This window comes from Macaca fascicularis, chromosome 7 (genome assembly GCF_037993035.2).
Source record: "Macaca fascicularis isolate 582-1 chromosome 7, T2T-MFA8v1.1".
NCBI lineage: Eukaryota > Metazoa > Chordata > Mammalia > Primates > Cercopithecidae > Macaca > Macaca fascicularis.
Window position 1 is genome coordinate 21008458 of NC_088381.1, and position 12463 is coordinate 21020920.

The following is a 12463-nucleotide window of genomic DNA, read 5'->3' on the forward strand; positions in this document are numbered from 1 at the left end:
TGTTAGCCAGGATGGTCTTGATCTCCTGACCTCGTGATCCGCCCACCTCGGCCTTCCAAAGTGCTGGAATTATAGGCGTGAGCCACTGCGCCCGGCCTTTTTGGGATTTTGTTTGTTTGTTTGCTTCAGCCTCCCCAGTAGCTGGGACTACAGGCTCCCGCCACCACTCCCGGCTGAATTTTGTAATATTTTTAGTAGAAATGGGGTTTCACCGTGTTAGCCAGGAGGGTGTGATCTGCCTCGGCCTCCCAAAGTGCTGGGATTACAGGTATGAACCACCGCGCCTGGCCCTTTTTGGAATTTTTAAGTGAACAAATGAAAAGCGAAATCAGGATAAGAGCAAATGTCTAGGAACAGAAAAACAAATCTACTCCCAGCTCATGTACTTAACAAACATGATCTAGTTCCTAAAATTATTTGGACCTGTAATCATCTTCTCAGGAAAACAGAGATAACAACTGTGTTATCTCTGTTTTGTGTTACACTAAAATATTACACTAAAATATAACACTAAAAATATTACACTGAATGGTGTGAACCCGGGAGGCGGAGCTTGCAGTGAGCCAAGATTGCGCCACTGCACTCCAGCTTGGGCGACAGAGCAAGACTGTGTCTCAAAAAAAAGCCCCAAAAGTGGCTGGGCGCGGTGGCTCATGCCTGTAATCTAGCACTTTGGGAGGCCAAGGCAGGTGGATCTCCTGAGGTCAGGAGTTTGAGACCAGTCTGGCCAACATGGTGAAACCCCGCTTCTACTAAAAATACAAAAAAAAATTAGCTGGGGGTGGGGGGGCACCTGTAATCTCAGCAACTCGGGAGGCTGAGGCAGGGGAATTGCTGGAACCTGGGAGGCGGAGGTTGCAGTGAGCCGAGATCTCGCCATTGCACTCCAGCCTGGGCCACAACAGCGAGACTCCCTCTCAAAAAAAAAGAAAAAGAAAAAGCCGGGCGCTGTGCCTCATGTGAGGCCTGTAATACCAGCACTTTGGGAGCCCGAGGCAGGTGTATCACGAGGTCAGGAGTTCGAGACCAGCCTAACCATTGGTGAAACCTCGTCTCTACTAAAAAAGAAAAATACAAAAGTTATCCGGGCATGGTAGTGCATGCCTGTAATCCCAGCTATTCAAGAGGCTGAGGCAGGAGAATCGCTTGAACCCGGGAGGCGCAGGTTGCAATGAGCCGAATTTGTGCTACGGCATTCCAGCCTGGGCAACAGAGTGAGACTCCGTTTCAAAAAAAAAAAAAAATTCCAAAAAGTAAAGACACCTTTTCCTTTCAATAACTTTCCTATTACATTTCTCGAAAATTATCCACTGCTCCATGATGATTAAGTCTTAATTTAATTGTTATATTAAAGTCCTAAAAGATGTGTTTATAGCCATAAGGTGAGGTTCTATAATGTGGATCCTAAGGAGAGCTTTCTGGAGAGGTGCCCATGATTATTTTCCCTTTTGAAAACAAAGATAGGCTGGGCGTGGTGGCTCACGCCTGTAATCCCAGCACTTTGGGAGGCTGAGGCGGGTGGATTACCAGGTCAGGAGTTTAAGACCATCCTGGCTAACACGGTGAAACCCCGTCTCTACTAAAAAAAGACAAAAAAAATAGCTGGGCGTGGTGGCGGGTGCCTGTAGTCCCAGCTACTCGGGAGGCTGAGGCAGGAGAAGGGCGTGAACCTGGGAGGTGGAGCTTGCAGTGAGCCGAGATCGTACCACTGCACTCCAGCCTGGGCGACACAGGGAGACTCCGTCTCAAAAAAAAAAAATTCTTTTTAAGTAAAGAGTTCTTTGATAAGAAATTGATTAGCATGTATATAAAGTAAAAGTGTGAAAATTGATATAATTTCAGGCTTTAACACATATTAAGACAGATTTGGGATTATCATACCTAGTGGATTATACTATTTAAAGATATCGCTTCTCGGGCTTTTGGCTGAGATCAAGTGTACTATTTAAAGATAGATCATTTGTTAAGAATATGGGGTAGTCTGGATGCAGTGGTCACAGCTGTAATCCCAGCACTTTGGGAAGCTAAGGTGGGCAGATTGCTTGAATCCTGGAGTTAAAGACCAGCCTGGACAACATGGTGAAACCCTGTCTCCATAAAAAAAATTAGCCGGGCATGGTGGTGTGTGCCCATAGTCCCAGCTACTCAGAAAGTTGAGGTGGGAGGATCCCTTGAGCCCTGGGAGGTCAAGGCTGCAGTGAGCTGAGATTGTGCCACTGTACTCCAATCTGAGTGATGGGAGTGAGACCCTGTCTCAAAAAAAAAAAAAAAAAAAAAAAAAAAGTGGAAAATGGTTGTCCGAAATTCTAGAAATGAAAATTTCTATAAGTTTAACAGGAAAGTTGTTGAAAAAGAAAGTTGGTTTGTTTGACTTTTTTTTTTTTTTTTTTGGAGATAGGATTTAGCTCTGTTACCCAGGCTGGAGTACAGTGGTGTCATCTCTGCTTACTGCAACCTCTACCTCCTAGGCTCAAGCAATCCTCCTACCTCAGTCTCCTGAGTAGCTGGGACTACAGGTATACACAACCATGCCTTGCTAAATTTTGAATTTTTAGTAGAGACTGGGTTTCAGCATGTTGCCCAGTCTGGTCTCGAACTCCTGAGCTCAAGTGATCTGCCTGCCTCTGCCTCCCAAAATGATGGGATTGCGAGCTTGCACAACCATGCCCGGCCTGTTTGTCATTTTTGAAAGAAGAAAGTTTTAGAGTGTTAAAACCTCTCATACCTAAAGTAATAGTTTTCAGAAAACTATAGTATACGTATGAATTTAGATTCCAATGTATAACTTCATTTAAATTATATTAACAAAAATTAAGCTATTGGGTAATAGTATCTGTGAACCAGAATGTAAGAAAAGTGATTTTTTAAGTCTGCAGAGAAGCCAAAAGATATCATAAAAATCCATGGTGAAACCCCATCTCTACTAAAAATACAAAAATTAGCCGGGTGCAGTGGCGGGCGCCTATAGTCCCAGCCAAAAAAAAAAAAAAAAAAAAAAAAATTCCAAGTACTCCAAAGGGACTCTCCAAGGCTCTGATCAAAATACTTTTCATTCTTGTTCTAATATAATTTTAATAATCTTGGCTGAGGCCGGTGGATCACTTGAGCCCAGGAGTTCCAGACCAGCCTGGGCAACAGGGCAAAATCCTGTCTTTACAAAAAATACAAAATGTAGCCAGGTGTGGTGGCGTGCACCTGTGGTCCCAGCTACCTGGGAGGTTGAGGTGGGAGGATTACTTGAGGCCGGGAGGTCGAGGCTGCAAGTGAGCCATGATAACACCACTACACTTGAGCCTGGCCAACAGAGCAATATTCTGTCTCAAACAAACGAACACAACTCTTGAGCAGTCTCATTTCAAGACCTGTAATTTGCAGCAAAATTAGAAAAGAAGGATTGCTATTGGCAGGTAAACTGACAACAAGGCAAAGTGACAACTCATACCCAAGAAAGAACCAGAAAAATCTGTAATAGCCAAATAAATCAAACTCCATAGCACTACTTGGAGTAATTTAATATAGCTACTCAAAGAGGCTTTGAGGATTTTATTAACAGCAATCTTTTTTTTTTCTGTTTAGTTAAGAAAAAGTTAAATTTTGGTTGTTATACTCCATTTAGGAAGCCAAGAGTAAGCTATTTGCAGAGAGGCAAAGAAATTCACTAAAATGTTAAATGTTGGGATTATAAGTGACTTTTATTTTTCTATATTTTATAATTTTTATAAAACTAATATTGGATACTTTTATAATTAGGAAAAAAATTGATTTTTAAAAGCCTGAAAATGTGTACAGAAATGTTTCTACCAAAGCTTTAATTTAAAGAACTAATTATCATCTATATAGAAATAATATATTTAGGCTGGGCACTGTGACTCAACGCCTGTAATCCCAGCACTTTAGGAGGCCAAGGTGGGCAGATCACCTGAGGTGAGGAGTTCAAGACCAGCCTGGCCAAGATGGTAAAACCCCATCTCTACTAAATATACAAAAATTAGCCAGGCATGGTGAACAGGTGCCTGTAGTCCCAACTACTTGGGAGGCTGAGGTAGGAGAATCGCTTGATCCTGGGAGACAGAGGTTGCAGTCAGCCAAGATCGCGCCACTGCACTCCAGCCTAGGCAACGGAGTGAAAGTCTGTCTCAAAAAAAAAAAAAAAACTATATTTATATAAAAATATTAACTTCTCAATATTTGTGGGTTCCTAAAGTTTTGCTAGCTATGTCTATCTGGCTCTATCTCTGCTTGTCTGTCATCTATGTCTATTTTTTAAAGATTTGTTAAAATTAATCTTGCAAAATAGTTCCACATACTTTTCACTCTTTAGCCAAGCAGCTAAGAAATAGAACACTATTTGTACCAGGTATAAAATAACAAGCAGGAAACTACCTTAAGGCTGAGAAAAACTGAGACATTAATTGGATTTCTGCAGTGATTTAAAAAATAATATGTTGATACAAAATTATTTTACTTACAGATGATGAAGAACGAGAGCTTCAAATGGATCCTGCCGACTATGGAAAGCAACATTTCAATGATGTCCTTTAAGTCCTAAAGGAACGCTTCAGAAAACCTAAAGTGCTGTAAAATGAAATCATTCTACTTTGTCCTTTTTGACTTTTGTTGTAAAGATGAGTTGTATCAGTTGTAAAGATACATTGAGATAGAATTAAGGAAAAACTTTAATGAAGGAATGTACCCATGTACATATGTGAACTTTTTCATATTGTATTATCAAGGTATAGACTTTTTTGGTTATGATACAGTTAAGCCAAAAACAGCTAATCTTTGCATCTAAAGCAAACTAATGTATATTTCACATTTTATTGAGCCGACTTATTTCCACAAATAGATAAACAGGACAAAATGGTTGTACAAGTTATATGTGGCATAGCATAACCACAGTAGGAACAGAACAGATATTCAGCAGAAAACTTTTTATACACTAATTTTTTTTTTTTTTTTTTTTTTGAGACGGAGTTTTAGTCTTGTTTCCCAGGCTGGAGTGCAATGGCACAATCTTGGCCCACTGCAACCTCCATTCCACCTCCTGGGTTCAGGCAATTCTCCTGCCTTAGCCTCCCAAGTAGCTGGAATTACAGGTACTCGCCACCATACCCAGCTAATTTTTGTATTTTAATAGAGAGCTAATAATTGTATATTTAATAGAGACGGGTTTCACCATGTTGGCCAGGCTGGTCTTGAACTCCTGACCTCAGGTGATCCTCCTGCCTTGGCCTCCCAAAGTGCTGGGAGTACAGGTGTGAGCCACTGCGCCCAGTCTACACACTAATTCTTGTTAGCCCAACAGCTGTTCTATCTACCCCTCATTTCATGCTCAAGGAGTCATACCTAGAATAGTTACACACAAGAGGAAAAACTGGAAGCCAAACACTGGACAGTATGTATACAAAGTCACCTCCCTACTCCTTTTATTTTACAAGAGTGCTGATGTGTTTTGGCAGATGAGCTTTCAGCTGAGGCCTGATGGAAGTTGAGATAACCTGCAAAGACATAACAATATTTATGAGTTATATCTTAATTCTTGAAATTGTGGAATGCATGATTGACAATATAGTTTTAATTTTTATTTTTTCAAGTAATACCAGTACTATTTAACTATAGCCAGAACTGGCTAAAATTTTTATATTTTCAGAGTTGAAGTTGGTGAAGACATTCATGATTTAAACACCAGATCCTGAAAGGGGTTAAATCTACTTTGAAATGAATCTGCAATCAGTATTTCAAAGCTTTTCTGGTAATTTTAGTGATCTTATTTGACTAGACTTTTTCAGAAGTACTAAATAAGGAATTTTAACAGGTTTTTATTAATGCACAGATAAATAGAAGTACAGTGAGGTCTATAGCCATTTTATTAAAATAGCTTAAAAGTTTGTAAAAAAATGAATCTTTGTAATTACTTAATATGTTAGTTAAGAACCCATCAAGCTTATATTTGCTGGACTTACAAATTATTTTAAATGCATTTATCTTTTTTGACACTATTCAGTGGAATGTATAAACTAGCTAATCCTTGTTTCTGATTTAAAGCACTTTTAAATCTTATCCTGCTCCCTAAAAACAAAAGTAATTTTTGATCAAAAGGTTTTGATCACAAGGGGAAATTTAAGATTGTTAACCCTGTTTTTCAGAAGGGCTACTGTTAATTGTACATAAACATGAAATGTGTTTTCCCCTGTGTACTAACAGATTCTAGTCAAAATTCAAACTTATAGTGGTAAAGAAACAGGTTGTTCACTTGTTGAGGTGCAAAAATTCTTAATACTTCTGTTTGAAATTGCTCAATGACTAGGAAAAGATGTAGTGGTTTACTAAAATTGTTTTTCCACCATGTCAAATTAAACAATTCATGCCTTTATAGGATCAGGCCTACAATGAATAGGTATGGTGGTTCACAGAATTTTTAAAATAGAGTTAAAGGGAAGTGATGTACATTTTGGGGACATTAGGGTAGGGAGATGAATCAAAAAATACCCCTAGTAATACTTTATATTTAATACTGCAAAAGCTTTACAAATGGAAACCATGCAATTACCTGCCTTAGTTCTTTTATCATAAAAACAATCACTTGGTTGGTTGTATTGTCGGTATTACTTATACAGCAACATTTCTTCAATTAGCAGTGTAGACATTTTATAAACAAATCTTGGACCAATTAATAATATTTCTGACTGTATTAATATTTTAGTGCTATAAAATACTATGTGAATCTCTTAAAAATCTGACATTTTACAGTCTCTATTAGACATACTGTTTTTATAATGTTTTACTTCTGCCTTAAGATTTAGGTTTTTTAAATGTATTTTTGCCCTGAATTAAGTGTTAATTTGATGGAAAACTCTGCTTTTAAAATCATCATTTACTGGGTTCTAATAAATTAAAAATTAAACTTGTTTCACTGTGTTGCTTATTCTAATACATACACAAACATCACATTCATGAAGTAAATACATTTTAACACTAAAATCTGAGTAAGTTTAGCACTCATTTTAAGTTAAGCTAAACTAAAAAACCAAAACCAGATATTTCTTTTTTTTTTTTTTTTTTTTTTTTGAAACAGAGTCTCACTCTCTTGCCCAGGCTGGAGTGCAGTGGCACATCTCGGCTCACTGCAATCTCTGTCTCCCAGATTCAAGCAATTCTCCTGCCTCAGCCTCCCAAGTAGCTGGGATTACAGTCACGTGCCACCACACCCGGGCAATTTTTGTATTTTTGGTAGAGACAGGGTTTCACCATGTTGGCCAGGCTGGTCTTGAACTCCTGACCTCAGGTGATCCACCTGCCTTGCCCCCCAAAGTACCCCCCAAAGTGCTGGGATTACAGGCATGAGCTGCCATACCCGGCCTGAAAACCAAATATTTTTACACCAGGGCTCTTTACTGTAGGTCTAGTTTATTCAACAAATATTGAATGCCTATTATGTGCCCAGCATTGTTCTAGGTATTAAGATAAGTGGATAAGATAGACAAGGTCTCTGTTCACATGGAGTGTACATTCAAGTGGGGGCAGACAATACACAAGTAAATAAATGAACAAGATAACTTTAAATAGTGTTAAAGAGCTATTAAAAGTTTTGGCCCGGCACGGTGGCTCACGCCTGTAATCCCAGCACTTTGGGAGGCCGAGGCAGGCAGATCACCAGGTAGAGTTCGAGACCAGCCTGACCAACATGGTGAAACCCCGTCTCTCTTAAAAATACAAAAATTAGCTGGGCACGGTGGCGTGCGGCTGTAATCCCAATTACTCAGGAGGCTAAGGCAGGAGAATCACTTGAACCCAGAAGGCGGAGGTCGCAGTGAGCCAAGATCATACCACTGCACTCCAGCCTGGGTGACAGAGCAAGACTCTGTCTCAGATAAATAAATGAATGAATGAATGTTCTAAGATTCCAAACAATTAGGTTTTCACTGAACTAAAACATTACAGTTATGTGGCTGGAATGTAATAAGCAAGGGAGAGAGATGAGGCTGAAGAAGTATGGAGGGGTCAAGATAGGAGAGTCTTGTAAGTTTAGGTATTGCTTCTGACCCATAAATGAAAATGAAGCAAATATACATGGAAAGATGATTTTAGGAGAAATGTGAATATGACTTCAAAATCATTTCTAAAATATGACACACTGAAAAAATCTTAAGATTGTGTCTTTTGGACTTCTCATTCCTGTAATCATGTAACAACAAAATTTGCTTGAATATGAGGACAGAGAATTTTTTTTTTTTTTTAAAGCAACAAGAAGACAGGGGTGGTGGCTCATGCCTGTAATCCCAGCACTTTGGGAGGCTGAGGCAGGCGAATCACAAGGTCAGGAGTTCGAGACCAGCCTGACGAACATGGCGAAACTCTGTCTCTATTTAAAAAATACAGGCCGGGCGCGGTGGCTCAAGCCTGTAATCCCAGCACTTTGGGAGGCCGAGATGGGCGGATCACGAGGTCAGGAGATCGAGACCATCCTGGCTAACACGGTGAAACCCCATCTCTACTAAAAAATACAAAAAACTAGCCGGGCGAAGTGGCGGGTGCCTGTAGTCCCAGCTACTCGGGAGGCTGAGGCAGGAGAATGGCGTGAACCCGGGAGGCAGAGCTTGCAGTGAGCCAAGATTATGCCACTGCACTCCAGCCTGGGCGACAGAGCAAGGCTCCGTCTCAAAAAAAAAAAAAAGAGAGAAAATTCAACCAACTAATCCAGAAAAAAAGGGGGGAAATTTAATGGTTCATGTAAGAAAAGTGCGTAAACAATAGGAATCCCCTGGACTTAAAGACAACTGAAACAAGGACTTGAATGCTGCTAGGACTTTGTTTGACCAACTCCCATTTCTACTTCCCTCTACTTATTACCTTGTCTCAAACTAGCTCCCTCCTCAAAGTTCTAACTGTGGCTTCTAACAGATCATATTTTCTTAGTTTTGCTACCTGGGAGGGGCTGCTCATCTTCCATTAGTTTCACTTCAAAAATCTGAGGGAGGCCAGACACAGTGGCTCATGCCTGTGATCCCAGCACTTTGGGAGGCCAAGGTGGACAGATTCCTTAAGCCCAGGAGTTCAAAACTAGCCTGGGCAACATAGTAAAACTCTGTCTCTACATAAAATACAAAAATTAGCCAGGTATGTGCCTGTAGTAGTGTATGCCTGCTGTAGTGGTGTATGCCTGTAGTCCCAGCTACTTGGGATGCTGAGGTGGGAGGATGCTTGAGTCCAGAAGGTCGAGCCATGAGCATACCACTCCACTCCAGCCTGGGTGACAGAGTGAGACTCTGTCTAAAAAAAAAAGAAAAAAACTCTGAGGTAAGGAAAGGGAGACTTCCGCTACTAGCCCTCTTGGATTAGTAGCACCTACAATACTGGACAAGATGTATTAGGCAACTATTTCCAGCCAGCACAAGACTGTCTCTGAGAGAAGGGAAACTTAAGCAGTGAGTCCCACAATAATCCCACTTTTTGTGGTGTAAAGAGTCTGGCCGGGCGCGGTGGCTCAAGCCTGTAATCCCAGCACTTTGGGAGGCCGAGACGGGCGGATCACGAGGTCAGGAGATCGAGACCATCCTGGCTAACACGGTGAAACCCCGTCTCTACTAAAAATACAAAAAAACTAGCCGGGCGAGGTGGCGGGCGTCTGTAGTCCCAGCTACTTGGGAGGCTGAGGCAGGAGAATGGCGTGAACCCGGGAGGTGGAGCTTGCAGTGAGCTGAGATCCGTCCACTGCACTCCAGCCTGGGTGACAGAGCAAGACTCCGTCTCAAAAAAAAAAAAAAAAAAAAAAAAAAGGAGTCTGGAGTAAGAGCAGAGCACAGTGGGTCTACTGAACTGAGAAGGCAGAGATAAGGAGCAGCTGAAACATTTGGAATCTGTTGCGTGGGACACCAGAGAAGAGGGAGCTGTTCACAGAGGCAGCCCCAGAAATCCATACAGAGGTCCCCACAAGTCCATGGCCAAGGGCTGGGCTGTACATGCTCAGAAAAAAGACCATCTAATGCTTATAGATAGCAGTTGCTACAGGGTTGAGAACAGAATAGAGATACCAGAGGCCAAGAAGTTTTGGCACAATGCAGTGCTAAGGGACATTGGATTTCTGGGCCTGCCAAGGTGAACATCTTTAGCAATTGCAGCAACAGGCTGGGTGGGTGGCTCATGCCTGTAATCCCAACACTGGGAGGCCGAGGCAGTTGGATCACCTGAGGTCGGGAGTTTGAGACCAGCCTGGCCAACATGGCGAAACCCCATCTCTACTAAATAAAAAACAACACAAAAATTAGCTGGGCGTGGTGGCACACGCCTGTAATTCCAGCTACTCGGGAGGCTGAGGCACAAGAATCGCTTGAACCCGGGAGGCAGAGGTTGCAGTGAGCCAAGATCACGCCACTGCAATCCAGCCTGGGCGACAGAGTAAAACTCTGTCTCAAAAAAAAAAAAAAAAAAAAAAATTGCAGCAACAGCTGAAACATTAGAAAGGCTGCACATTAGGAGTAAACCCCATCCCCTACAGTAAGACCTACTCTAGATCTGCCTTATCAAAGCCTAAAGTCAAGCCTTGACAAGATTAGCAGGGGAAACAGAGTATGGAGCTTGAGTCCTGCCAGCGTAGGGCTTGCAAGTCTCCTTAGGCTTTCCATAGATGTGAACCAACAAAATATAAATAAAACCAAGCATCAACAAGTTTAGGTGACCACTCAGTAACTGAAGTGCCTGCTAAAACAAGAATCATCACTTTTCAGGGAAGATAACAGAATCTAGAGTCTCTAAAACATTATTATTCATAATGTCCAGTGTTGCCTAAAAAATGACTAGACCTACAAAGACACGAGAAAATGTGGCCCATAGTTTTTAAAAATTGGGATGAACTGTGTCATTCTTATTTGTTTTGGAGACAGTCTTGCTCTGTTGCCCAGGCGGGAGTGCAGTGGCACGATCTTGGCTCACTGCAACCTCCCCCTCCCGGGTTCAAGCAATTATTGTGCCTCATCCTCCTGAGTAGCTGGGACTACAGGCACACAACACCACACCCAGCTAATATTTTTGTATTTTAGTTGAGACGGTTTCACCATGTTGCCCAGGCTGGTTTTGAATTCCTGAGCTCAAGCAATCCACCCGTCTCGGCCTCTCAAAGTGCTACAGGCATGAACCACTGCACCCAGCCTTTATTGTATTTGTTAATGCAGCTATTATAAATATATTTAAATGAATTAAAAGAATTAAATGAAAATATGTTAATGAAAGAACAGGTAAGGAATCTCAGCACAGACATGGAAATTGTAAAAATCGTAATGAGATTCTAGAACTGCAAAGAACAATAACTGAAATGAAAAATTCATCAGATGGGTTTAATAGCAGATTGGAGATGGCAGGAAAATGAACTTGAAGACATACAAACTAACTTGTCCAAGTACTTGGAAACACAGGGTTGAAATGTTGAGACACTCAGAAATTTGAATTTTGGATTTATTCATCAAAATTAATGTGCAACTTTTAAGACACTATCCATCCAACTCTCTAACATGGGATTCCATCATGGCAGAACAATGACCATTCTTTCAACTACGTACTGAATACCTAATATGTGTACAGAACTGTTCAGAGTACTGGGGATACAGCCGTGATGAAATCCCTGCCTTCATGGAACATATATATTAGAGGGAGAGATAAAATTATTTTACATACTTGTTATATGACCAGTAGTGATAAATGCTGAGAAAAAGAAGCCTGAATAAAGTGAATAATGGGCCGGTAGGCCGGGCCTGGTGGCTCAGACCTGTAATCCTAGCACTTTGGGAGGTTGAGGTGGGCAGATCATGAGGTCAGGAGTATGAGATCAGCCTGATCAACATGGTGAAACTCCATCTCTACTAAAAATACAAAAAAATTAGCCAAGCGTGGTGGTGCATGCCTGTAATCCCAGCTACTCATTGAGACAGGAGAATAGCTTGAACCCAGGAGGTGTAAATAAATAAATAAATAATAATGGGCCAGCATGGTGGCTCATGCCTGTAATTCCAGCACTTTGGGAGGCCGAGTCAGGCAAATCACTTGAGGTTAGAAGTTCAAGACCAGCCTGGCCAACATGGTGAAACCCCATCTCTACTAAAAATACAAAAATAGCAGGGCATGGTGGCATGCACCTGTAGTCCCAGCTACTCAGGAGGCTCAGGCAGAAGAATCACTTGAACCCTAGAGGCGGAGGTTGCAGTGAGCCGAGATCACGCCAGTGCATTCCAGCCTGGGCAACAGAGTGAAACTCAGCCTCAAAATACAAAAACAAACAAAAAATAAAATGAATAGTGATGGAGGGGTGCTATTTTAGATAGGATGATCAGGGAAGGCCTTTCTGAAGAGGTGGTGTTAAAACATGCAATGTGAATATCTTGTATAGCACTATTCAATTGAAATATTGTATAACACAAACCACCCATATAGTTTTCAATTTTCTAGTAGCCACATTTTTTTAAAAAGGGTGAAA

At 41.3% G+C, this 12463-nt stretch overlaps 1 protein-coding gene across 6 annotated transcripts in view; it reads left to right on the forward strand.

Moving 5' to 3' along the window:
• Nucleotides 1-6908, forward strand: part of GOLM2 (golgi membrane protein 2) — a 128590-nt gene extending 121682 nt beyond the window's left edge. For all 6 annotated transcript variants that reach the window (XM_065547857.2, XM_005559396.5, XM_005559398.5 and 3 more), the window contains one exon: nucleotides 4472-6908. In XM_065547857.2, coding sequence (XP_065403929.1) covers nucleotides 4472-4542 — 71 coding nt within the window. In that variant the 3' untranslated portion in view covers nucleotides 4543-6908. The remainder of the gene's footprint in view (nucleotides 1-4471) is intronic.
• The last annotated feature ends 5555 nt before the right edge of the window (nucleotides 6909-12463 follow it).